The 24,187-nt window shown below is 41.8% G+C and overlaps 1 protein-coding gene across 3 annotated transcripts in view; it reads left to right on the top strand.

Annotated features, from left to right (window-relative positions):
• The first annotated feature begins 698 nt into the window (after positions 1-698).
• The window catches only part of LOC118791246 (myoferlin-like), a 36,919-nt gene continuing 13,430 nt past the window's right edge, over positions 699-24,187 (top strand). For 2 of the 3 annotated variants that reach the window (XM_036548549.1, XM_036548557.1), the window contains exons 1-31: positions 699-875; positions 1,956-2,011; positions 2,381-2,472; positions 8,834-8,942; positions 9,326-9,419; positions 11,807-11,967; positions 12,201-12,329; positions 12,887-12,949; positions 13,269-13,319; positions 13,506-13,536; positions 13,647-13,762; positions 14,228-14,354; positions 14,618-14,721; positions 14,855-14,923; positions 15,087-15,130; positions 15,686-15,768; positions 16,237-16,275; positions 17,601-17,725; positions 18,120-18,233; positions 18,438-18,615; positions 19,070-19,194; positions 19,377-19,486; positions 19,657-19,849; positions 20,194-20,349; positions 20,931-21,062; positions 21,164-21,327; positions 21,938-22,052; positions 22,699-22,801; positions 23,273-23,412; positions 23,535-23,702; positions 23,909-23,996. In XM_036548549.1, the coding sequence (XP_036404442.1) occupies positions 788-875; positions 1,956-2,011; positions 2,381-2,472; positions 8,834-8,942; positions 9,326-9,419; positions 11,807-11,967; positions 12,201-12,329; positions 12,887-12,949; positions 13,269-13,319; positions 13,506-13,536; positions 13,647-13,762; positions 14,228-14,354; positions 14,618-14,721; positions 14,855-14,923; positions 15,087-15,130; positions 15,686-15,768; positions 16,237-16,275; positions 17,601-17,725; positions 18,120-18,233; positions 18,438-18,615; positions 19,070-19,194; positions 19,377-19,486; positions 19,657-19,849; positions 20,194-20,349; positions 20,931-21,062; positions 21,164-21,327; positions 21,938-22,052; positions 22,699-22,801; positions 23,273-23,412; positions 23,535-23,702; positions 23,909-23,996 (3,367 nt within the window). In that variant the 5' untranslated portion in view covers positions 699-787. The remainder of the gene's footprint in view (positions 876-1,955; positions 2,012-2,380; positions 2,473-8,833; positions 8,943-9,325; positions 9,420-11,806; positions 11,968-12,200; positions 12,330-12,886; positions 12,950-13,268; positions 13,320-13,505; positions 13,537-13,646; positions 13,763-14,227; positions 14,355-14,617; positions 14,722-14,854; positions 14,924-15,086; positions 15,131-15,685; positions 15,769-16,236; positions 16,276-17,600; positions 17,726-18,119; positions 18,234-18,437; positions 18,616-19,069; positions 19,195-19,376; positions 19,487-19,656; positions 19,850-20,193; positions 20,350-20,930; positions 21,063-21,163; positions 21,328-21,937; positions 22,053-22,698; positions 22,802-23,272; positions 23,413-23,534; positions 23,703-23,908; positions 23,997-24,187) is intronic. The other variant, XM_036548563.1, reaches the window with a different exon arrangement.

Below are 24,187 nucleotides of genomic sequence, written 5' to 3' on the forward strand. Positions count from 1 at the left end.
GCGGAGAAAATTACCCCACTATAGTCGGGCCCAGCATCAGCAATAGAAGAGAAAATGTCCTGTCTCCAGCTGTGAAATCAAGATGTACGTGATTCAGGCGCACCCTAGGAAAATGCACATTAAACTAGAGTACAAGTCATTCGTCTGGGTTTCTGTATTTTGGCCTTATACTTTGCTACGAGAAGCATTTTTACTAGAAAGTTTCTTCAACGTTCACCTGTAGATGGAGCCAGAGCGTGTTTTTTCTTTTTTCCATGACGGTCGGTCACAGCTAAAAAACCGCACATATTTCAACGATTAGAATGGAAACAAACACACACAGAGCTATCATAAATGTTTTGGTTTTCACTTCAATCTACAGTACACTTTAAGCTCATTTATACTTATATTTTTAATATCTGGTTTGTTTTACAATACCTAATTCTATAGATAACAACCGAAAATGAGCTTTATTGTGTAGGAATCTAAAACCCACCTTAGAGATACCGATATTCTAAAACGTGACTCATAAGTCTGCTCTAAAGTGGTCCCCTGAGACGAAAAAGTGAGGTGATTTTGATGTTTCTTTCTTCAATCGAATCTTTGATGTTCCATTTGCAGACTACAGGTAGGCTACTGGCCAATCCCGGCAATATCCACACCCTCTTCTCATTTTCCTAAATTACACCCTGGCATTTCCTCTTTTGCAGTACCGCCGAGCCCAAGTGATGAGACGGCAGTGGTGAGAAGCATGCGGCTCCCCTGTCCTGTAAATTGCATATGTTAAGAGCCTACTGATCTTATCATAATGTTGCGAGTAGTTGTGGAATCTGCGAAAGGTCTCCCAAAGAAGAAACTTGGAAGTCCGGATCCTATAGCATCGGTCGTTTTTAAAGGTGAGTTATGAGTGTATGAATGTTCGTCGCACTTATCACTTGATTGTTATTACCTAGTATATCATTTAATTGTGTGAAGTAAATTTGGTAAGTTCTGTGTAGCAGTTAAGTTTGCGTATGCAGAAAGGTGAATGTAAGTTTGGGTTCCGTTGGGAAGTGCTTCAGTCAGTTTTTGTCTTTGACCACTAAAATATACCTCAGAAAGTTGATTCTTTAAGGTAGACGGTTCAACATCAAGACTATTTCATGTAAATATCAAGTTAAAATAAATAAATAAATAATGTGTATTTATAGCAGAGATGGGCCCTTCGTTCAGCATGGTATGCTTTTTCATTGCATACATGTAATAGGGCAGACTCCACTAAGCCAGACTTGATTTTGGCACGTTGACATATTTGTCAACTTTTCCTGCCCATGATTCCTTGCGGAACATTCCTCCATTTCACATCTTTAGTTTGATTTACACATTAATAATATTAAATTCCGCACAGGGCTTAAAAAAACAGAAAAAAGGGAGAGAGAGAGAGATTTATTTTCATATTCAAAATGAATCACGGACTGTATAAATTGATGTCCTTTGACATCAGTGACATTCCTCTTACAATAGACAATAGACGAAATGGACTTAATGCTGGGTTATTAATATATCAGTTCATTATATTTCATGCCATGAGAAAAGCACATGCTGATAATAGCCTGAAAATGCTAGTGTGTTTCTCCTTTCTGTAGAATCTAAACATCGGTTACAGCTGGTTGTAGCTGTACAATGGTCGGTGTGATTTTTTTAATTGTATTTATTTATTTATTTTTTTTTTTGCAGAAACAACCATTCAGGTTTTCAGGTCAATGCTGGTACTATGGTCACAACACCATGAATCTTTGGTGCTGAAAAGCTCCTAAACATCAATTCTTATGTTTCTAGGGCTTCATTTTACCCCCATCTTGAGGAGGGACACACAAAACAAATACATACAGTATCCATAAATACTTATTATTGAAAGATTGCAGACTGCACAGCGTAAAGCTTCTTGCTCAGATTGGAACAGTTTATTTATTTACCTCCGACCTTCTGATTTCCAGATGAAAAGAAAAAAACTAAGGCCATCGACAGCGAGATAAATCCAGTTTGGAATGAAGTAAGTTGTGTTACTTGCATCTATGCGTGAGTAAAGCATTTCAAACAGACAGTCTGGAAAATGTGATACCTGGAATTTTTAAATAAGTGATATGTATGAAACGGAGCAATGCACGCTCTGTAAATATTGTTCTTACTTTGTTTGTCAAAGGCGGGTGACTCATGAACTGACTCCACCTTAGTGTTTCATCCGAGAGCTAATGCTCACAATCCTCCATAAAATCCTGCTGTATTTCATAATATCTTGATGCTCTTGAGGAAAAAAAATACGTTGGGTTTTGAAGGTACACATTCATAACCTTGAGATAACCCTTTCAGCTTGGTTGTTTCTGCTGATTAATAGGCAGTAATTGTTTTTGTCTGATTGTAGGTCCTTGAGTTTGATTTAAAGGGGTCGCCACTGGATTCCTCCTCATTTATTGACGTGATTGTGAAAGACTACGAAACCATTGGAAAAGACAAGTATGTCCTGCACATTACTCCAGTGTCTCATCTCTGTGTGTTCCTTGCGGTTTCATGCAGTCACCAAAGGAACTGAGGACAAAAGGAAGGTGCCTAAACAATGTCATTCTATGTATCCCCTCTTAGAGCGATGCACTCCTTAAATCAGAATGGTGTGAAATGGCCCTAGATCAGAACTTTGCTAAATGGTCCTAGGTCAGAATGTGTCTCCTGTATCAAAATGGTGCGAATTGATTCTAAACCAGAATGTGTTCCCTAAATTATAATGGTACAAATTGATCCTAAATGAGAATGTGCACTCTAAATTGGCATGATACTACATTACAAAATTGGTATGCTGGGTCTTTAATGAAATGAAATGAAAACAGGTCTTTACACTGTTTCACCTTTCACCCGGCCCTGCTTTTCCTGGAGACTGTGGTCTTGAGGCATTTCAGGTAGCTGAAAGCAGTGCGAGGTAGACAAACACACATTATCTTAATTGAAATCTCTCTTGAAGGGAGTGTACCTCTGTTGCAGTATAACAGCCATTGTCCATTGCTTCCTAGATACGCTTTTCCCCTAGTTTTCATGATTTACCTTTTGCAACACTTGCTGCAGCATTGTGTCACTGTCCTCCCACACAGAGAGATTATGACTGTCGACCAGTCATAGTCACAATACTACTTTGAGAGGAAAGGGCATAGTGTGCAAATGGTAATCTGGCACAGAACTGAAACGCCATTAGACGTGCATTTAGCTATGCCTGTAGTAAGATCTGACTGAAGGACGCTGCAGCGCTGTATTGTATTTTAGAAGAGGGAAAGTGCTAGGAAAACTGAGGCTACACAACCCAGATATCACAGGTGTGTCTCCAGATCTCATTGTTCCCCCCTGCAGCTTACACGCCCCAGTGCTGTGTTGAGACATGCTCTGCTATGTGTGGGAAGCCCAGCAACTGTCTGACAAGAAGGGGTGAATCCTGTTTTTTTTTAAAGAAAAGTTGGATGCCTGTTGACACAGGGTAAAATATGAAACAGTGAACAAAGAGCATTTTCAGTTCTGTGAGCTGGAATGATTGTACTGTTGTATATGTAGTGGTTGTAAACTCAAGGCCTCAGTTGTTGCCCTGATTTTAATGCAAAAAAACATTTGAATATTGTTAAAGAAGTGCTTGTTTCGTGCCTGTACATAAGTCAGTCCTGTTAAACACATTAGTCACTGTTGGAGGAAAAAGGAACACGATAATAAAAACCCATATGTGGGGAGAATTTATAGACGAGACTTTAGACAGTGTTGGTTTTTGTGCAGTATGGCCTTTTTCCATTTATATCGGTTTAGCTTTGAGGAATACTCATTTTCCTATGGACTTTGATAAAATAAAAATGCATATTAGGGTAACACCAATTATGAAGTTGAAGCATTAGCAGCCAGCTTTGAACACATACTGTGATTGTGCACCTTGGAGTGTTTGTATTGTTTCTGGTGAACACAAATTAGATTCATGCTAATAATGCATTAGTCAGAAGTGTTTCATATTAATGGATTATTAATGCATAATTGCTAAATATAATTTGAGCAGAGTCTTGGTTCTAAAGTCGTGTGACCATGCTTGTTTTAAAATCTTTGTTTCCACATAAAGAAGGACATGTGGTATTAATCTGGAAACGTGTGATGTGTCTAAACCTCTTTAATTAAAATCACAGATTATATAGGGTTCACCCATTTGCTTATGCATCTTGTGAAATCTACAATTTTGACTTTTCAGTAGGTTCTGTGCTCTCTGAGGCACTCTATAGTAAAGATTTCCATTGAGTAACATAAAGATACAGTCACTCTCTGGGGGAGGAGGGAGGCTGCAGAATCCCACATTTTTTCCAGGATCTCTGGGTAGTTTGTAACCAGGCAACCCAAGTAAAGCAAAGTTTAAGGACGGCTTTGTGGCCTTGTGAGATGGAAAATTTTCTTGAGTGAATCAGCGGAGCTCGTGCAGTTGTATGTTTGACATTCTCCTGAGGTGAACCTGTGATCGAGTGGAGGACTCATTTTCACTTAGGTCAGTGTCTGAATATAACTCCCTTTTTAACTCCTGAGCAAACTGATTTGATTTTCTCTCTCATACCTACGGACTGTATTAGAGCTCCAGCTGTTAACTAGCTGTTGGACAACATGGATACCTTTTAGGTATTACATTCTGAAACAGAAATGTGTGATCACAGTTTTACAGAATGAGAGAAAACATCTAACCTCCGGGCATCATACACTAAAGGAAACACCCAATCTGTTGATAAGGATATTCCTTCTGAAGGGTTTCTGATGAAACGCCTTTATGTTCCAATTCCTTAAAAAGCTGAAGCGTGCCGGCGTTGCTTCACGCCGGCAGCGGCTTCAGCAAAGCCAAGGGAGGTTGTTTGGGAGCAGTGCAGTCAGGGAGCAGATCCGGTCTTGCCTTTGGAATGGCTGCAGTGCCAGAATGCAGCACTGGCATGCAGTTACGTGTGACGATGGAGGGAGTTGCTGCTGCGAGCCTGCATCCTCGATCTCCCCGGCTGTCCCTCCCCTCGTCGCGTCACCAGGAGCAGGGTGACGAGTCGCCACGCACAGCTGGCGCTGCGAGCTGAACAACAAGAAACCCGGAGAAAGTCAAAACACTAGCGGTCTGTTAATGCAGAGCTTTTGCAGCCTGTTTCAGCCCGGCAACCAACTAGAAACAAAACACGGTAGCCAGTGTATGACTCACTGCCCCCTCCTACTCGTCCAAAAATGTCTTCGAAAATGTTTTGAAAGCTTTCTCTGAAGAATCACAGCTTAGTAACTGTTTTAATAACTATGTATTGCCTGGTGTAAATAGGAAATGATTACTGTTGTGCGTATGTGAAAGTTTCTTAGTTCCGGCATCTGGCTTCTACTCATGAAAATGAGAAAAGGTCTCAGGGCAGTGGTGTTCCCTCATATTTGTTCAGCATCATTCCAAGCTGGTGATGTCACCCACAGGAGAAACTCAGTTTGTTTTAACATGAAGGTGAAAAAAAAATTTCAAGATACTTTGGGCCAGTAATTTAATGTAGTGTGGCGCAGTCATTTGCTTTAATAGTAGTGTGGTATAGTGGTTAAGGGATTGGGTTTGTGACCAGAGGGTTTTAGGTTTGATTCCAAGGTGAAACACTAATATTGAGCAAGGCACCTAGCCTGAATAGCTCCAGTAAAAGGTCCAGCTGTATAAATGGATCATATACAAAATGCACACTCTGTAAGTCACACTGGATATCAGCATTTGTCAAGAAAATATATAAAAAAAACTTGGTTGGACGATCATCAGCCATAATTAATTCCAGCACTAAAACTGGCAGTGAGCTGTTGACTCCCTTTGTGGTTTCGATGAAGGATCACATGGACTGTGGGACACTGCCTGAAAATGATTCTGAATGACTCAAAGCCAGGCCCCTCTTACACGAGCAGGGGCCAGCTGGTACACTTTGGAGTCTGTTCATGATACTTCCTGTCTTGTATGCCTATCAAGCAATATCCTCCCTCGTCTCTGCCCTTTCCCAAGTCACACCATTGTGTATGAGACACACATTTGCACTGTTCCGGTGCCCAGACATTCCATTGTCCTCTTGCATTCCAGAATTAGTAGTGTATGAATAATTTTCCACCCCTTCCAGCTGTCTCTTTTGTGTCAAAGGGATGAGAAGAAATAAGGTATTTGTTTTCCATGAACATCTTTAACATGTGTTTGTCTGGGTCAGGATGGACTAGGACATTCACAGGTGTTTTGACAGGGTTTAAGGACACCTTGATTTTTTGCAGAACTGAACCATATTTGTGTCTGTGTAATGTAAGCGTTTCTGTTCCTGACATCAACTCAAAGCCAACTCAGCTGTAGTGGGAGTTGCAAGTGTGGGTATGGCCTGACAAATAGGATGGAAGGGTAAGGTGTTGCACAGTAGACTGGAGAAGTTAGGAAGGGATCGAAGAGAGCACGGTAGCTATTAAGCGTAGGTGAATCAAATGTTGTTGGAAGATTAAGTTTGATAGCAGTGTAAATAATAACCATGCCCTGAGAATGCAAATATCCTGCTCCCAAAGAGCCTGTGGCCCAGCCTCTGGGCAAGTTGAAAACCCTTCTATACATATTTGTGGATGTAGACTATTAAGTAGCTTGCAATTTAATTGCAATGGCAAAAAAAAAAAAAAAAAAAATTATGGAGCCATAAGAATGTGTTTGAAATTCCTTGCAGTTCCCGATCAGTGTTTTTCCTTTCAAAACCGGAAATTGCAATATGATTTATCAGAAAAGTCTCTTGCTGACAAGATGAGGGGCTGTGTTTTTTTTGCCTTGTGGCAAGTGTATCGCACACATTTTGTTGTTGAACAGCAAGTTGCTGACCCCTATTATAGAAAATACACAGACATTACAAGCAATTATCCAAGTCCCACTGGGGTTTGTTATTCTGAGGTCAGATACTTCAGCCAAACGACTGTTGGTGGGTGTAGGCTTTGCATATGCTATTACTCTACGCTTGGATGGAAGAGTAGATTATTCTTGACTTTGACATACACAGGAAAATAATTAGTGTTCATAAAGCTCCACGAGAGTTAAAAATGCCCTTTTTCCTGGGTAAATGCTTGATATCTGTATTTGGAGATAAACATAGTCTAAAACTGAAGTGCCTCTGCCTTCGGTCAGACAGAACAAGGGCAAGGTTATTTGCTCAGGGATTGACTGTGGGCTGCTGGGAAATCAGTAGGTGAGTCATGATTTTCACCTCTGAAGATTGAAGTGCACATCACATCGGTGTGTAGTCATCACAATTAAATTTGAATGTCCAGAAGGCTAGATTACAGCTGTCTTGCCTTTTGGTGGATTGCTACAATGTAACATGTGGACAAAGTATGAGGGGGTTAGATTAGTCTATCAGAAATTGGATTGTGTATATTGGATTCTGAATGAGATATGCCAGTGTGTATCCTAGTGATGTCAAATGGATTTGTGCATGGGGTTAACCGGGTGGAGTGTTTGCGCTGGGAGGTTTCCCTTGTTTTTTTCAGTGTTGACACCACAGTCCACACACACACATACACACACATTCTGAGGGCAGCTCCCTCAAACTGTCATGTTCCAGCTCTAGTTCAAGTTCATGCAGCCTTGAGCAGCCTTGCTTGTGGCTGAACGTAATTGCCATAATGTCTTTTTAGACCAGTAAAGTCAGCCAGCATCCAATGTTTCCCTTGGCTGTCTGCTCATTTCCTGGTTCCTGACAGAGGGGAGTGCCTTTTTTGCATTTAAAAGAAAGGACATGGTATGGTGACAGATTGTGTGTTTCACAACCCTGGACTCTACTGCTCAAAGCTTGGAATAATACTGATATGAAAAAAAAACTGTGATTAAAAAAATCTCTGAAATGATAGTACAATCAGTAACACCAATTGAAACACTAAAAAAATGATGGGATAAAAAAACCAAACCAAGTATGTTGTCTGGAAATAGAACAGCTTCAGTTTACCTTACAGTTGTACTTGTACAAGTTTATGTAGCTAATAGGGGATTGAAGTTAATGCTGAATGTTCTGGAAAAGTCAGTTACTGAAGGATCAGAAAATGAACCGTTACATAAAGTGCGCACACACAAAGCAATGGCTGTAATGGGACTGAATTGTACAAGAACATACATCCATCTAAGCACTTACCCTGACCAGCCAGTTACAGGAAGGTGTAGCCTGAACATGGTGTATACAACTTAGGAGATCTATCACTGTGGATGGTGTAGTAGAAGTAAATAAATCCCTAACTGATTCATGCTTGATATTCTCTGTTCTTAATGCAAAGCAGTATTGTATTGTCTATTGTACAATGTACACTTGCGGCCTGAGCAACAGCAATAGAAACACGTTGGGGTGATGTCATTTCCCCATTTTTCCTTTGACTGATGCATTGTGTGACTCATTATTGTGTGGGTAATTCTCAGGATATGAAATGGAACTATTTATGCTTGGCTTCTGCTATGTGTTGTTAACACCAGGATGCATAAATTTGGCCATGGAACATGGGCCTGTACTTTGCTGTACAATAAGTAGGGATAAGTTGCTATGACTCATCTGTTCCTCTGAAGCTTGTTGAAAATAGTTTTGTGTATGATGGGAAAAGTGCGGTGTGTGGTATCCCCCCACAGTGAGTGGCCTGTAATTTTACACAGATTAGTGAATTTTTCTTTAGATTAATGGGACAGCCATATAAGTTTGTACCATAAAAATGTTTTGCACTGATAGACTTTGCGGTTCATAGGACAATGATGACTTCTTTGGCAAGCTTATGATAATCAAACTGCAAAATCATTACCCTGAGCACCTCAATGACAGTCATAAACTACATTGTTTTGTAGGTTTATTGGCTCTGTCAAAATCTCTCTGAAAGATTTGGCGACTGGCCAAGTGAAATCCCTTCCATCGAAGAATTTGACTCTTGTCAATGAAAAAAATCAAGGTATTGGGGTAAGTGAAACATACTTTTTTTGTTAGACCAAACAGCAGTGTATACTCTGTTGAAAGGAGAGACAAATTAAGTAGCAGCATACCAGTGCTGTTTAGCTTCAGCTAGACCAAGTGTATACACCTGGTCTATGTATCCCTGGATCTCTGCATGCAAATATCATTATAAACCAAGTCTTTTGTGGTAGAAGCCAACATAGTTTCACGTTCCTGGATATGCTGAAAGCATTGTAGTTTGTCCATCCTTCATTTTCCATAAAGTGCTGATGTTGAGATCATCTGAAACAAGTGTGCCTCATAGTTAAGTACTAAGCAATGGAACATGTAACACTTGAATGATTAATTGATTTGATTAATTGATTTGAGATGCATTTGACTTTCCATAGGCCACAATTGATCTAGTGATTGGATACGAGCCCCCAGCCAATGCCGCACCTAACCCAAATGCTCAGGCTGATGGAGACACAGCAGGAGATGCTGGTGAGTCAGGTGCTTTTAAGCTTTTTTCTAATCCTTGCTTTAACAACACTTCAGCTCAATGGATGGGTATTATAACTAATGGTATTGCAATGAGATCAGAGGTATGTTATCTTCTCAATATTCCCTTTCTATAAAAGCGGTGATGAAGGTCATTCACTATAACCTATAAACAACAAGTTGTATGAATTTTTAGTAGCCTTTTGGGGCCTAGTTTGACATTGATTCATCATGAAGATTATTTTCTTTTATTGTGTTTTGCATTATGGCTACCTTGTGTCTGTGTAGTTACCATCATTTATGCTGTTTTAACTTGGATGTTGAGAAAATGTTGGGCTTGTGCCCAGCAGGTCCATTTACCTAAGGACATTCTGATGGACAGCAGCATTAACTTAACTACTACTTTGATCTGAAAGGAAATGGTGAATAATGTCTTTCATTGAGAGCTTTTTATGGATGACGTATCATATCCCTGGATCAAATGATAACAAACGCTGATGCAAATGGACTCATTTTGTGTATACTGTTACATTCTAATACTGAAATACAGACAACGCCCAGACTTCCTGATGCTTATGAATAGTGTTGCTGTGAGGAGCATTTGGCCTTCCTTGTTTCTGAGGTTCACCTGTAGTAACATGTAAGAACTGTTTCGCAAGTCGTTCACAAGTCATTGAAGACAGGTAAAATGCATCTGAAGCAGTATCAAGTGCAAAGTTGAATGCTTTGAAGAAACAGCAGCTTGTTGTAGTTTGAGTACTGACTTTTAAAAGGTCAGCCAATCAGGTCTGACAGGACTAAGGCAATACATGCTATTAGTCCATGCACAGAACATTCTAGATTCGGGATTGCTGTACACTTAACTGTTGAACTGACCGGGATTTATTTCCTGATGACATCATTACCATTTTATGAGTGGAAAGGCATGCAGTCATTTATGGCAAGAAAGTGGGGTCACTTGCGATTTGCTGTGTTATCATGACCAAAGGGTGCATTTGGGGTGGTTTTTCTTCCATATGCGATGGACTCCCAGGGCATTGCATGGCATTTCCGTTCTATGGGATTTGCTCATGGTGTTTTTTAACACGTGTGCTCCTGCTACAAGGTGTCAGGGATAAAGCATGGGTTTGTCCTACAGTTGTGCTCAACTGTACCTTGGGAGAATTTGCAAGATGTGTACCATTTTTTTTAAAGAAAACATGAGTGAGAAGGCAAAACACGTGTATTTTATTTCTTATAGGACTCAAGTTCATATGTAAGGTATAACAGAATGGCACAATCATCAAACAAAACATGACAATAAAAAAAATAAGGAAATAATCCCTGTTCAAAAGTTTGCATACCTTTCGTTCTTAATAACATGATAACATGCTGCATTCATCTTGCCATCAATTTTGACTAACTTCCCCGTGCCACTGGAGCTCACACAGCCCCAAAACATAAGAGATCCACCACCATGCTTTACAGTGGGGATGGTGTACTTTTCACCGTAGGCCTTGTTGACTCGTCTCCAAACATAGCGTTTATGGTTGTGACTATAAAGTTCAATTTTGGTCTCATCACTCCAAATGACTGTGCTCCAGAAGCTGTGAGGCTTGTCTAGGTGTTGTCTGGCGTACTGTAAGCGGGCCTTTTTGTGGCATGGGCTCAGTAACGGCCTTATTGTGCTCCTTGAAACAACAACACCACTTTTTCCAGAGCAGCCTGTATTTCTCTCGACGTTGTTTGTAGGTTTTTCTTTGCATCCCGAACAATTCTTCTGGCAGTAGTGGGTGAAATCTTTCTTGGTCTACCTGACCGTGGCTTAGTATCAACAGAACCTCTTATTTTCCACCTCTTTATCAGGGTTTGAACAGTACTGACTGGCATTTTCAAGTGTTTAGATATCTTTTTATATCCTTTTCCTGCTTTATAAAGTTCAACTACCTTAGTACGCAGGTCCATTGGCAGTTCCTTTGTCTTCCCCATGGTGCAGTATCCAGCCAAGTCAGTGCATCACCTCATGAGCTGAGAAACTCACTATTTATGCGCAGACACTAATTACAATTAACAATTAATTACAATTGCACAATTACAATTGAGTCACAGGTGTGGGAACTTCCCTTTAATAGCCATTTAAACCTGTGTGTGTCAACCTGTGTGTTTATAATGTGGCCAAACATTCAAGGATATGTGAACTTTTGATCAGGGCTGTTTGGGTGATTTCAGTTATCATTATGATTTAAAAAGGAGTCAAACAACTATGTGATAATAAATGACTTCACGTGACCACTATCCTTAAATAAGAAAAAAATCTTTTGCATTATCAGTCATATTTTCCAAATAAATGCCAATGTTTAACAATTTCTTTCAGGGAATGCAAACTTTTGAGCACAACTGTATCTTTGCAGGAGGAGATGGAGGTGACGGGGGAGAGGGGGACAATGCTGATGGGGTGCAAGTGGGGGAACCAGGAGCAGCGCCCTCTCCTGGCCAGCCTGGGAACCAGAGGCTCATGCAGAGGAACAGGAAAAGGCACCGGCCTTTAGCCAACAAACCTCAGGACTTCCAGGTATATAGTCCTATGCAGCGGGCATTTGCATCCACAGAAAAGCATTTGATTATTGTGGTCCACCACATCAAATGTTGTATTCTGTAGATGACTTTCTGGAGATGCAAAGTGGTGTCAAGCTAGGGGGCTGTTGTCCTCATAATAAATGCTGAATTGCAAATGAACCTCTCAAGTATGAATTATGGATATTTGTCCCATGCCTCACCATCTCCTACTGTACCTCTGCTTATCAGATCCGTGTCCGGGTTATCGAGGCTCGACAGTTGCCTGGAAACAACATCAAGCCTGTGGTCAAGGTGAATGTGTGTGGACAGACACACCGAACAAGGATCAAGAGAGGAAATAACCCCTTCTTTGATGAGGTAAGAGGAGACATGGAAAATTGGCATTAAATTTTTTTGCTGCATTTCCACATCTTTCTTTCTCAAACACATGTTTTGTTTATTCTTTTGCAAGGCTAGAGTTATGGGTGAATGGAACAGTGCAATGGGTGTTAACCCATGTTAATAAACCATCATTCATGTTTGTGGAAGTTCTCAGGATCTCTGTTAAAGCCCTGGGATGGGATTTTTGTCCTGCTAACTTGCTGTCTGATTTTCCAATTCTCTCTTCCTTGTTGTCCAGCCGACTCTGCTCTGTCCTATCCTCTGTCTGCCTCAGTAAGTTCTGAAAATCCTCTTTCAGCAACGATCGTAGAGGAACTATTCCATTTAGGATTACTGGCAATCTCTGCATGTTCTTAAAAATCATCTCCCCGTAAAATGCTCCCAGTGTACACTTTCATGCTTCACTAAAGGCTGTGAAGGTGTTTCTGTGTTGCCAGATTACATACTTGTATGCGTTTACCCCATTAAATGTGCAATAGTCACGCATTTCTGCAACCTGATGAGGTTTTAAGATGCAACTATTCTTTTTACAGATTTTCTTTTACAATATCAACATGTTGCCATCAGAGCTGTTTGATGAATATATCAGCATTCGGGTAAGTATTCGGGTTAGCCAAACATCTGGAGTGTCTCATCGTGGAAGAAATGACCTTTTCGCTATGTACTATGTAAATAATGTACAATGACTCCAAACATGGCAAAAAGAATGTTAAGTTGTGGTTGTTCAGAACCTCATGATAAAATGTGGAAGTGACATTTTTTCTTAAACACAACTTTTTACTTTGTTACTTTCTGGCGCCTAAAGTCACTCAGGGTGCACGTTATTTGAAAATGTGCAGATCTTGGTGTGATGTGCGTCATTGTTCGTCCTTGGAGTGTTTTCTCAGCCGGCAGTATTTCTCTCTCACCCTGCAGGTGTACGACTCCTTTTCTCTCAGGGCTGATAGTCTCATGGGGGAGTTTAAGGTATTTCCCCCTGCATGTCTTCATTCCAGAAACTCTGTTGATTTAAATGCCAGAAATGAGAATAAATTCACATACACAGAAAGAAACTCCCAGGGTGTAATACATGGTTTGACACAATATTTTGATAAATAAAGCCCTTTGGAAACACTAATCACATGAGCTCTCTCTTTTCTTTGACCTCCACAGCTGGATGTTGGGTATATCTATGATGAACCAGGTAGGTTTGTGCTTACTTGCCCTTGTTTAGAGAAACATATTGTCCGTTTTTCTTTTGTGAGCCAATATATTCTGTGCTTGTGACCGGCGTGCACCTGTGTTCCACTTTAGCTCATGCCATCATGAGGAAGTGGCTTCTTCTGAATGACCCGGATGACTCCAGCTCGGGGGCGAAGGGGTACCTCAAAGTCAGCTTGTTCATCGTGGGGACGGGAGATGAGCCACCGGTAATACTGCTCTCATTAACTGGCTCTGCTATTAGTCTCATGGCAGGCTTGAATAGAGCGAAAATAGTCCATATAAATCCTTTTGAGTCTTTAGAATAACAGTATAATCAAGACATTAGCATTTGTTTCATATTATGGTTATACCATGGTTTGTACCAAGTGGTAGAACTGAAAGGGCTGCTCTCCAACAAAAATAATTACTGACTAATTTTGCAGTTATTTCATCTCTATTTATTGCTTGAATTATAAGAATTCTGGAAAAAGTCAGGTACTTAAAAATGCACTCCAGGGGAAATGTCTCGTTGGACGTACACACAAGTCAGCGGCCCTTACAGGGCCAATTAATGAATTCTTCACACCTACAAGCACGCTAAATGCCATATGCAGCTGTGGTTAGCGTGTCCTCCCGACCCGACCGCACTGTGATTCCCCTGACATGTGACGCCCGTGTGTCCCTGTGGCCAGATTGAGAAGAGGGAGAGCAGCGGGGAGCAGGATGACATCGAGAGCAACCTGCTGCTCCCGGCTGGAGTGACGCTGCGATGGGCCACCCTGTCTCTGAAAGTGTTCCGGGCCGAGGACATCCCCCAGAGTGCGTCCTTGCGCCTCCTGATGCTCAGCAGCGCGGTGGACATGAATGACATAAGTACCAAGAACACCAGTGTTGGCATGGTGAAGGGGGTGGCTCTGTTTGAGCTAACAACGTGTCCAGGGAGCCCACTGGTTTAGATCATTGCTTCACCACTTGTAAGGCTGCACTGGTGGTTTAACATTTAAAAGAATTTGCGTCAACAACATTAAGGTGTAATTGTAAGTGTATTTTTCCTTCTTTTTTCTTTTCTTTTTCTTCTTTAGTGGATGATGCCTTTGCCCAGACAGTTAAGGAGATATTTGGAGGAGATGGTGACAAGAAGAACCTAGTGGACCCATTTTTGGAAGTCCAGTTTGCTGGCAAAAAGGTACAGTGGTTTGATAAGGAACAACATAGAGGCCTTAAATCTATTAGTTAAGCCTGCATTGCCCAATTATAGAAGTTGTTGTTGTGGGGAGACGATGACCCTTTTAGTTAAACTGCCTTGTTTTGTTTTGTAGCTGTGCACTAAAGTAATTGAGAAGAATGCAAATCCAGAGTGGAACCAACTCCTCAATCTGCAGGTCAAGGTAAAAGGAGGGTTTTTAGAGAATTTTTATAAGCTAACAGCTAGGATGTGTTCAATAATATATGTAATGTCATATTTGTACTGCAAACCTAAATGCAGTGTTTATTGGTCCGTTATTATTTTAAAGAGGAGTATCATGCAAGGTCTGAATTTCCCCACTGCAGTTCCCATCCATGTGCGAGCGCATCAAACTAACAGTCTTTGATTGGTAAGTCAATGCGATTCTGTACTGTGACGCATGACTAAAAGAAAAGGGTGTTTTGTTGTGTAAGTACTTAAAGATGTTATATTTATGTAGAGTAATACATAAATACAATGTAGAGTATATTTATTAGGGTAATCTGTTTGGATGGTGTCCCAGCCGGTGGATTAAAGTGACTGATTACACTCTCATCAGTTGGATACATGTGAGCTGCAGTGTTACAGCTGACGTCACAGGAGAAGCATTTAATGAGTTTTAGGCTCACCCCGGGGCCCCTCACTAGGGCAGGCCTGTGAGGATTGTGAAATGGAACATGTCCAAACTGCGGTCAGCGGGTCTGGGCTGGGAAGATCCCAGCAGCATGAGTCATTGACGGTGGTCACGCCCGCTCCCTGGCTGGGATCTGCTTGGCAGCCAGGAGCTGAGCTCCATCTTTTAGGGAATACAGTAAGGTCTGAGGAGGAGAGGTTATGCTAACTGTTGGTATAATGGGTCCCTGGTATGTACAGAGAGAAATAAAGTTGCCTGCGGGTCTCAATCCATTGTTAACCTGTCATTCAGGGATCGGCTGACGAGGAATGATGCAGTAGGAACCACATATTTAAATCTGACTAAGATAGCGTCCTCTGGTGGTGAAGTTGAAGGTAAGGGATTCTGTGTTGTACGTTATGAATTCTGTTCATTGGCCCAATCTGTGGGAGTGTTTGAATTTTAGAATACACAGAATACTGGCACAGAAAATTTCCATAAGTCAAGTCTTATGTTCTTTTAGACTTAGATTCACTGAAGGTTTTACCTGTTGAAAGTAGCAGTGTAAATGATGAACCTTAAACATTAAGTACTGTTTGAACTGCACACATGTAACAATTCAAGGAAATGTATGTCAGAAAGAAACTGAATGGATGGACTGTTGGCACTTCATTAAAAACAACGCATTTGGCAGTACTGTATGTTTTCATCTGAAATGTTGGACATTTTGTCTTTGCTCTTACTTGTTTGAGAAAATATATAATGCATTGAGGAAGTTGAAGAACTTAGTGTTGAATTTTAAAATGTTTATGCAGTGGAGGAGTTCACTGTCTTACACGCATTGTTTCTTTCTCTTGGACTAGACAATCATTCGGGATATGGGGCTTCTTCACGAAATGAAGGTTTACTGAGTGGTTGATCTTTTTGTGTATTGTCCAGTGCTGAAAACAACTGCCTGCCTCTATATTAATCATTGAGTTTCAAAAATCATAATTAAGTGATGTGATCAAAATCATAAAAGTTTTACCCATCTCAACAGTGAATTCGTATGTTTGGACATAAGAATACAATTTTTTCTGTTTAAAGATTTAAGCAAAACCTGGCAAATTTGATTTCAGCTCTGGAGAAACGGTTTTCTGTGATCATAGTCATCTGTTGTCTGCCTTCTCGACTTGTGTAACCCTTTGAGTCCAAATGTGCTATAGAACTGAATTTCAGATTTTGAAGTCTGAAACATTGGATCAGTTAGGCATACAAGTAAAAGTAAAGGCTTAATCTGTGCTTTTATTTTCAGATAGTTACATGGAAAATTGGAAAAATGTTTTCCATGCACAAAGCAATAACCTAAGGGTTACGGCAAGCATGTAGTCTTGGCTAGTTATCTCTCTCTCTTTCTTACTGACTTTTAACTCTGCTTAACCCTCATAACAGGCTTGCAAAATGCATGCATCCAGGAACCTGTCCTTCTGTGAATTTCTAGCTCAATGTTTGTGTATTGGAACATTGTATACTTGTCTTTATCTAACTATCCCTTCATGACAAGCAAGACTATATCAGATATATAAAGAATAGCTTCAAAGTACTTGCAGCAAGAAGTTCTACAGCAAGTATACCGGACTATGTGAAGTAAACAGTCTGAATGTGAATGAAAACATTTTTCCCATGCTGCAGGTTAATTTGTTTGTTGCCAAGGGATAATCATAAGTTGGATGTTGTATGACCTTGGATCCTGGACTGCTGCACTGGCTTGTGTATACAGTTGCGCTGCTGTGATCACTGGCTCAGTGGTGCAATGCTTAACCATTGTGCAGAAAAATGCTAAGTGCACTAACCTCTCACAGATGCAAAAGCATGAATCAAACTAAGATTTATGAACACGCCACACCGTGTGGTAATCGTTTAAAATGATTTCAGCATTGCTTACCCTGTTGTATACTTTAAACATGATTATTTGGCACTGGCATTACTTTGAGGACACTGTACATTCTATGTTCTGTGACCTGCTGCAATTAAATTGGGCTCAGATTACCGCAGGATAGACCTCACGACTTCAGTAAATTGAGTCAAAATGTTTGTCCTCATTCCCCTATAATTGGCCCATGCTGCGGAGATCTGCTTCAGAAAGACAAAATAACCCTGTCAGTCATCCCACGACAACATGTTAGTGTGAATCATCTTCGTCACACAGATCGAATCTTTACTAATGAAAATGTGATTTGATTCCTAGGGAGAACTGGGGAGTCAGAGGTGGGCTTTCTGCCAGCCTTTGGCCCGTGCTATGTGAACCTCTATGGAAGTCCCAGAGAATTCACTGGTCTTCCTGACCCATATGAGGACCTCAATTTTGGGAAGGTATGTCCATCTGAATAGCAGCTCTGAGTTCACCTGAATGTTTTATGTCATAAATTCTTTTGCATTTCAAGGTGAAAACCATGACGGTACTGTAGCCCAAGCATGCTTAGCACAGTCGTAGTATGGCCTAAATATTTTACCAGGTTCATATTAGTTTGCTGTATTGCACCATTTAAGGGCAAATTCTTCTAAGATTTTTAACCCAGGAATTGACTTCTTCTCACTGTATAATCACCATATTACTTTTTTATTCATAATTTTGTCAGTACTTAATGGCAGGGACATCAAATGCATACAGTTTATGGACGTGTCAAAATATAGACAATGGAAAGGAGAGGCTGTCTCTGCTGATCCCGTTGCCACATTAACAAAATGGCATTGGTTTGAATGGCAGGGTGAAGGGGTAGCCTACAGAGGGAGAGTTTTGATTGAACTTTCCACTAAGCTGGAGGGGAAGCCCGACAAGAACGTGGATGAAATTCATTCTGACGACATCCTGGTGGCTCAGGTACCCATACTCCTCTGGTCTTGGGTTGTTCCTGTACTACTGTGACTTTTCCTTTTGCACAAAGCTGTCAGTTGTTTTTCAGACTCGGTGTATAAAATATGCAGAACCCTAATGATTCATGCTTGCCTGGCAGTTTTCTTCTCCACAGAAACCCTGGTGTTTTCCTGGTGAGTGTAACCATTGTTTTTGCGTTGCTTTGGACAGAAGTACCAGCGGAGGCGGAAGTACTCGTTGTGTGCCGTGTTCCACAGCGCGTGCATGCTTCAGGAGCCTGGGGAGCCAATCCAGTTTGAAGTCAGCATCGGCAACTATGGCAACAAGTTGGACACGACCTGCAAACCACTGGCATCGACGACACAGTACAGCTGTGCTGTTTTCGATGGTGAGAGCACAGGGTGTCTCAGCTAGGAGCTCAAGGTTGTTTCTGTTGAGCACAGAGAATTAAACTCTGCTGAAAGGGCACTTGAAGCAGTCGTGAAAAATGATCACCTTCAAAATGCACATATCCCATTTAAATGGCAATTTGATACATCTGTTTGGAGCCTACAATATTGAATTCTGGAAAATATTTTTAAAAATGTTTTGGGAAAGTGTTCACGTGGATGTAGCAGGCACACTAATTAAGCAGCCCTATAAAAATGTATAAAACTTGACATGCTCAGTCACACCAAGTAACCTCTCCTTAGGTTATATACTAGTAGATAATGGTGATAAAGGTGCAAAGTAGACTAACAGTAATGCATTCCCTTGTAATGGTTCGTTTTGTTCATTTTACTGGGCCCTCATATAAGAAAATTATTAGAACATATTCAGATTTTCACTTTGCCGTTTCATAGGTAATCACTACTACTACTTGCCGTGGGCTGACACTAAGCCTGTGGTCATCATCACATCTTTCTGGGAGGACATCAGCCATCGATTGGACTCCTTGAACATCATTCTGTACATTGCTGAGCGGCTGGTGAGAGATCGTTACTGTACACTGATGTAATGTACACTGTGAATGCAAATTTCAGTATGCGGAAGTGTGATATCTTTGCATGTTAATCTTTGATGTTTGATGATGTGAATTTTCATCCAACTAAAAAAACGGCCTGAATGTGTTTTTCGTACTGGGTAATTGGTGATGCTCTTCCGTTTCAGCAATCTAACCTCACCTCTTTGAAGACGGCCATTCTGGCAAAGGCCCCGGATACTCGCCTGGCAGAGATCTGGCTGAAACTCACCAACCAGGTGATCGAGGACCTCAGCAGGTAGGGTGTTCTGTTGTTTCATGACAACTCAAAATCAGGTAAAGTGTTTGGTTGGAGTTACAGGCATTTATAAATTGACCTTCGAGGAGCTATTGAACCATGTTTACTTGGTATGTCTAAACCCTGTAACTAATCTCATTAGTGATGCCCGTTGTCTCTGTTGGTGCCAGCTTTCAATTGCCAGACCTGGAGGGGAAGTCCAACCTGACGGCCCTGGACATTCAGATCAAGAAGCTGAGGGACAGCGCCCTGCAGACCATCCGAGACATAGCCGGGCACATGAAGGAGGAGGCCACGGACGTGGAGGACACGCTAGGGGACATTGAGGACTGGCTGGAGAAGCTCAGGCAGCTGGCTGAGGAGGTGCATTGCATGCGCTCTCCCTGCATGCAGCTGAATCCATCTTAATCCACCTCAATCCCTCCCCCCTGAAACCTGCTAATTGTAGTACTTGCTGTTTATTTTATGTGTAGTATTGCAACGTGTTTCGGGTTCTGTGATCTAGTGACTGATGTATGGTAGTATACTTGGCTTCTCCTGTTTGGTCAGGTTACACAAGTAAATTTAGGGTAGGGCTTGAACACTGTTATACTCGCGCTCACTGGTCTTGGAGTGTTGTTAGCCTAGTCTGACACCGTTGCTCTGAATAAGAGCATCTGCTAAATGAATGTAATGTAATGTAATGAATCGTGTCTCTCTGCCCACAGCCCCAGAACAGCATGCCTGACGTGATCATCTGGATGCTGCGTGGGGAGAAGAGGGTGGCCTATGCACGTGTCCCGGCCAATGAGGTGCTGTACTCCACCTTCAGCGAGCAGGCCTGCGGGCGGAACTGCGGCAGGACCCAGACCATCTTCTTGCAGGTACGACAGGAGGAGGTGTGCAGTGTGGGGTGGTAGTTAAGTGGTTAAAGAGTTGTGCTTTTAACCTAAAGGCTGCAGGTTCACTTCCCAGGTGGGGCTGTGCCAGGTTACTAAGGATAAGAGTATCTTCAAAGTTATAATAATAATAATAAATGTGATAGTAAAATAAATATTATGATCAGCGTGGACAGAGCAGATCATCACACCGACTATGCATTTCTTTAAACATTTGTTTCCTCCCTGCAAATGTTAGCTGTGTCTCTTCAACTTGTTTGTGCATTGACACCCTTATCCAATGTATAAAGAGCATTCTGGGAAACAAATACAGATGACAAATGCTAAATGAGCAAGTACAGTACAGCCTGTTGCAAAACTAACAGTTGCGGGCAGCTACTAAAACAGAGTGTGAATACACATTAATACAAGTTTAAATACAGATCAGTTAAAACAGCAGTCAGTCTGGTCCAACCCAGATGCAGTTTCAGATTAAATAGACTCAGGGTAAATCCATTTTAGGCGAATTCAGGAAATGTCTGAACTACTGATATGGATGGTAAAGTACGCTTTCACATTTCCCTCAGTACCCCATGGACAAAGACAAAGGGCTGAAGGTTCCCGTTCAGATCCGTGTCAACATGTGGCTGGCCCTGTCTGCAAATGAAAAGAAGTTCAACAGCTACTCGGAAGGAACTTTCAGCGTGTTTGCAGAAATGGTAATGATGACATGGTTATTTTATATTTTATGTGTTAGTGAAATGCTCCGTGATGTAATGGACAGTGGAAGATGGTAATCCTCTCTCCCTCCTGTGAACAGTATGAAAACCAGGCCGAGGTGTTTGGGAAGTGGGGAACCACTGGTCTGGTGGGTCGCTACAAGTACTCTGATGTGACCGGCAAGCTGAAGCTGAAACAGGAATACTTCATGCCCCCTAGAGGCTGGGAGTGGGAGGGCGACTGGTTCGTGGATCCGGAGAAGAGGTGAGTTGAAGGACTATGAATTGAAAACCAAATTTTAGAACAGTTTTCATCCAGTTAGGTCTCAGGGTTGCTGGAGACCTGATGGCAATGTGGCATTGTGTTTAAAGAACTGAAGGCTGAAAATGCAAATCCTTGGTGTGACATTGCTGTTGTACTCTTCAGTGCGGTAGAGGTAGGTAATATCTGGCTGTGTTAACAATCCATATTTTAGATTTGCAAACAACCCCCCCCCCCCTCATCTGGGATAATTTGCAAATCTAAAAAAGACATGGGCAGATACTAAACAAATGAGTAACACAATATAGTTGAGACTGAGGCACAAACACCTCGAAAGTGGAAAAAGTCTTCAAACAAAATCTGGTGCATAAATAGTTAATTCTAGTACCAGCTTGAAATGTGCACCCAGAACACAATCAAAGGAAGTGGAATGTTTTTGGCGTGACCCTTTGGCTCACTTTTTTTTGGCAGTGCTCTTGATGTTTATGTTCTCGCAGATGGCTGGTTTACAGTGTCAGATTTTGATATTTGGTTTATCTTGGCCACGTTTTTTATATACAATATATAGTAATATATAGTAATATATATTAATGGTGTGTCCCATTCTTCCTAGCCTGCTGACGGAGGCTGATGCGGGACACACCGAGTTCATAGACGAGGTCTTCCAGAACGAGACGCGCTTCCCTGGCGGGGAGTGGAAACCTGCCTCTGAGCCCTACACAGATGTGGTGAGGAAATGCGCCCACTGTTACCGCTGTCGATGTGGACTACGCATCCACATTCACCTTCGCTGTCAGTGCGGGAAGGACACGTGTGCTTTTATCACTGCCAGTGTGGCCGACACATTAACCGCTATCACTGTGTGGGAAGTTTGGAATGTGCTTAGCACTGTCAGATAGGGCAACTCTCCCACCTTTACCACCATCAGAGCAACACATGAACTTCTACTGCTATCTGTGTGGGAAGGACATCCGATTTTAACTCTGGCAGTAAGAGCAACACATCCATCTTTTCTACTTATCGGTGAAGGGAGAACCCCATTTAAAGCATTTCATTTTCCTCATTTAAGCGTAGCCGTCAACTCTGGTCAAGTTAAAATGAAATATGAACAAACGGCAATGAGGTAGACGCACATTTTCCTCATGGTATCCCTCTCCTTTCATTCTTATATGTAAAAATAATTTTGACACTTTTGTGCATGAGATCTCACATATGCCTGTACTCTGCAAAATGCAGAACGGTGTGCTGTTGGAAATTGATTGCCTGGTAGCCTTCAAACATGCTGCATGAATATGAGAATGGGATGAGGCGTGTGCTCTGGTGGGACTGGTTTTTCAGGTTGCGTTTTGGCCATGTCTGGCTGTTGTCTTACAGAATGGGGAAAAGGCTCTTAGTCCTGGGCAGATAGAGTGCCCTGCAGGGTGGAATTGGGACGACGACTGGAGCTTTGACATCAACAGGGCCGTGGATGAAAGAGGTAACCGAGCATTCAGCAAAGGCAGAAGTGTGGTGTAGTGGTAAGGAGCAGGGCTGGTAACCAAAAAGTTGCTGGTTTGATTCCCTGCTGCGCCACTGCAGCTGTACCCTTGGGCAAGGTACTTAACCTACAATTGCCTCAGTAAATATCCAGTTGTGTAAATGAATAAAGTTGTAAGCGTGTAAGTCCTTCTGGGTAAGAGCACCAGCTAAATGATGACGATAATAATATAATAATGAATTCCTTAGCTCCTGATTGCTGCCATGCATTTTTATTACCGACATTTAGAATATTTTGTTTATATTAAGTTGAAGAGGCACCTTTTACCTTACTTCCCACTGTGCCACTGTGTTCTACAGTCTTTGCAGAGGGCTTGCTATCTTTCTGCACTGGAGTGTAATCAGGCATACTCTGCCAAGGTCATTTTCAAAGTCAGAAGTGCATCATGTATGTGTGTGTTTTTGATTCTAGGCTGGGAATATGGTGTTACTATTCCTCCTGATGATAAACCCAGGTCCTGGGTACCGGCAGAAAAGATGTACCACGTTCACCGCCGAAAGAGAATGATCCGCCGAAGGAAGAAGGTCCCGGGTGCTGGCACAGCAGCGGAGGTTCGAATGAGAGATTATTACAAAATCAGATTTATGTAGCTTGCTGGTGGATGTTGTGCTGTGAGATGTCATGTGCACGTGGTATCTTTCTGCTGTTCTCCTGTGGTTGGACTGGCTGATAGAGGCGGGATGGAGATCCAGAGGGCTGGGAGTACTCTTCCCTGATTGGCTGGAAGTTCCACAGGAAGGAACGTTCCTCAGATACATTCCGCCGCAGACGCTGGAGGAGGAAGATGGCTCCCGCCGATCGACTTGGAGCAGCTGCCATCTTCAATCTGGAGGGGGCGCTGGTGAGCGGTGCTCTGAGCTGACTAATGCAGTCTGAAGCTTAGATTGGCAATGAATTTGATAGAGTTCAGTTTTGATATATTTTTGTTGGGGTGGGGGGTGGGGGAGTTGGGGAGATGATGAGCAAATCAATACCTTCTATAATGTTGCCGCAACATGAACAGGAGATTCAGTTCATCATTGGTTTGTGTTTGTGCTTGATTTTCAGGGGATTGATACGGATGAGAAAGGGGGTAAAACGGATGCTTCGAAGCTGTTCGGTGCCAATACACCAACTGTTTCTTGCACCTTTGACAGTGAGTGATTTTGAAATGGTCATAGTTTCTGGTGCTGCTATTTTGGCTGGTCTTTCCTTCCCCTATTGCAATTCCTGAAAGCACTGTAGTGGAGGAAAATTTGACCTCCAAATCATTAAGAATTGTAGAATATTGATGTCCACAAAAAACTGTCATTTATTTTGGTATATTATGTAATCTACATTGCTGCC

The sequence above is a fragment of the Megalops cyprinoides genome, chromosome 1, assembly GCF_013368585.1.
Source record: "Megalops cyprinoides isolate fMegCyp1 chromosome 1, fMegCyp1.pri, whole genome shotgun sequence".
Classification (NCBI taxonomy): Eukaryota; Metazoa; Chordata; class Actinopteri; order Elopiformes; family Megalopidae; genus Megalops; species Megalops cyprinoides.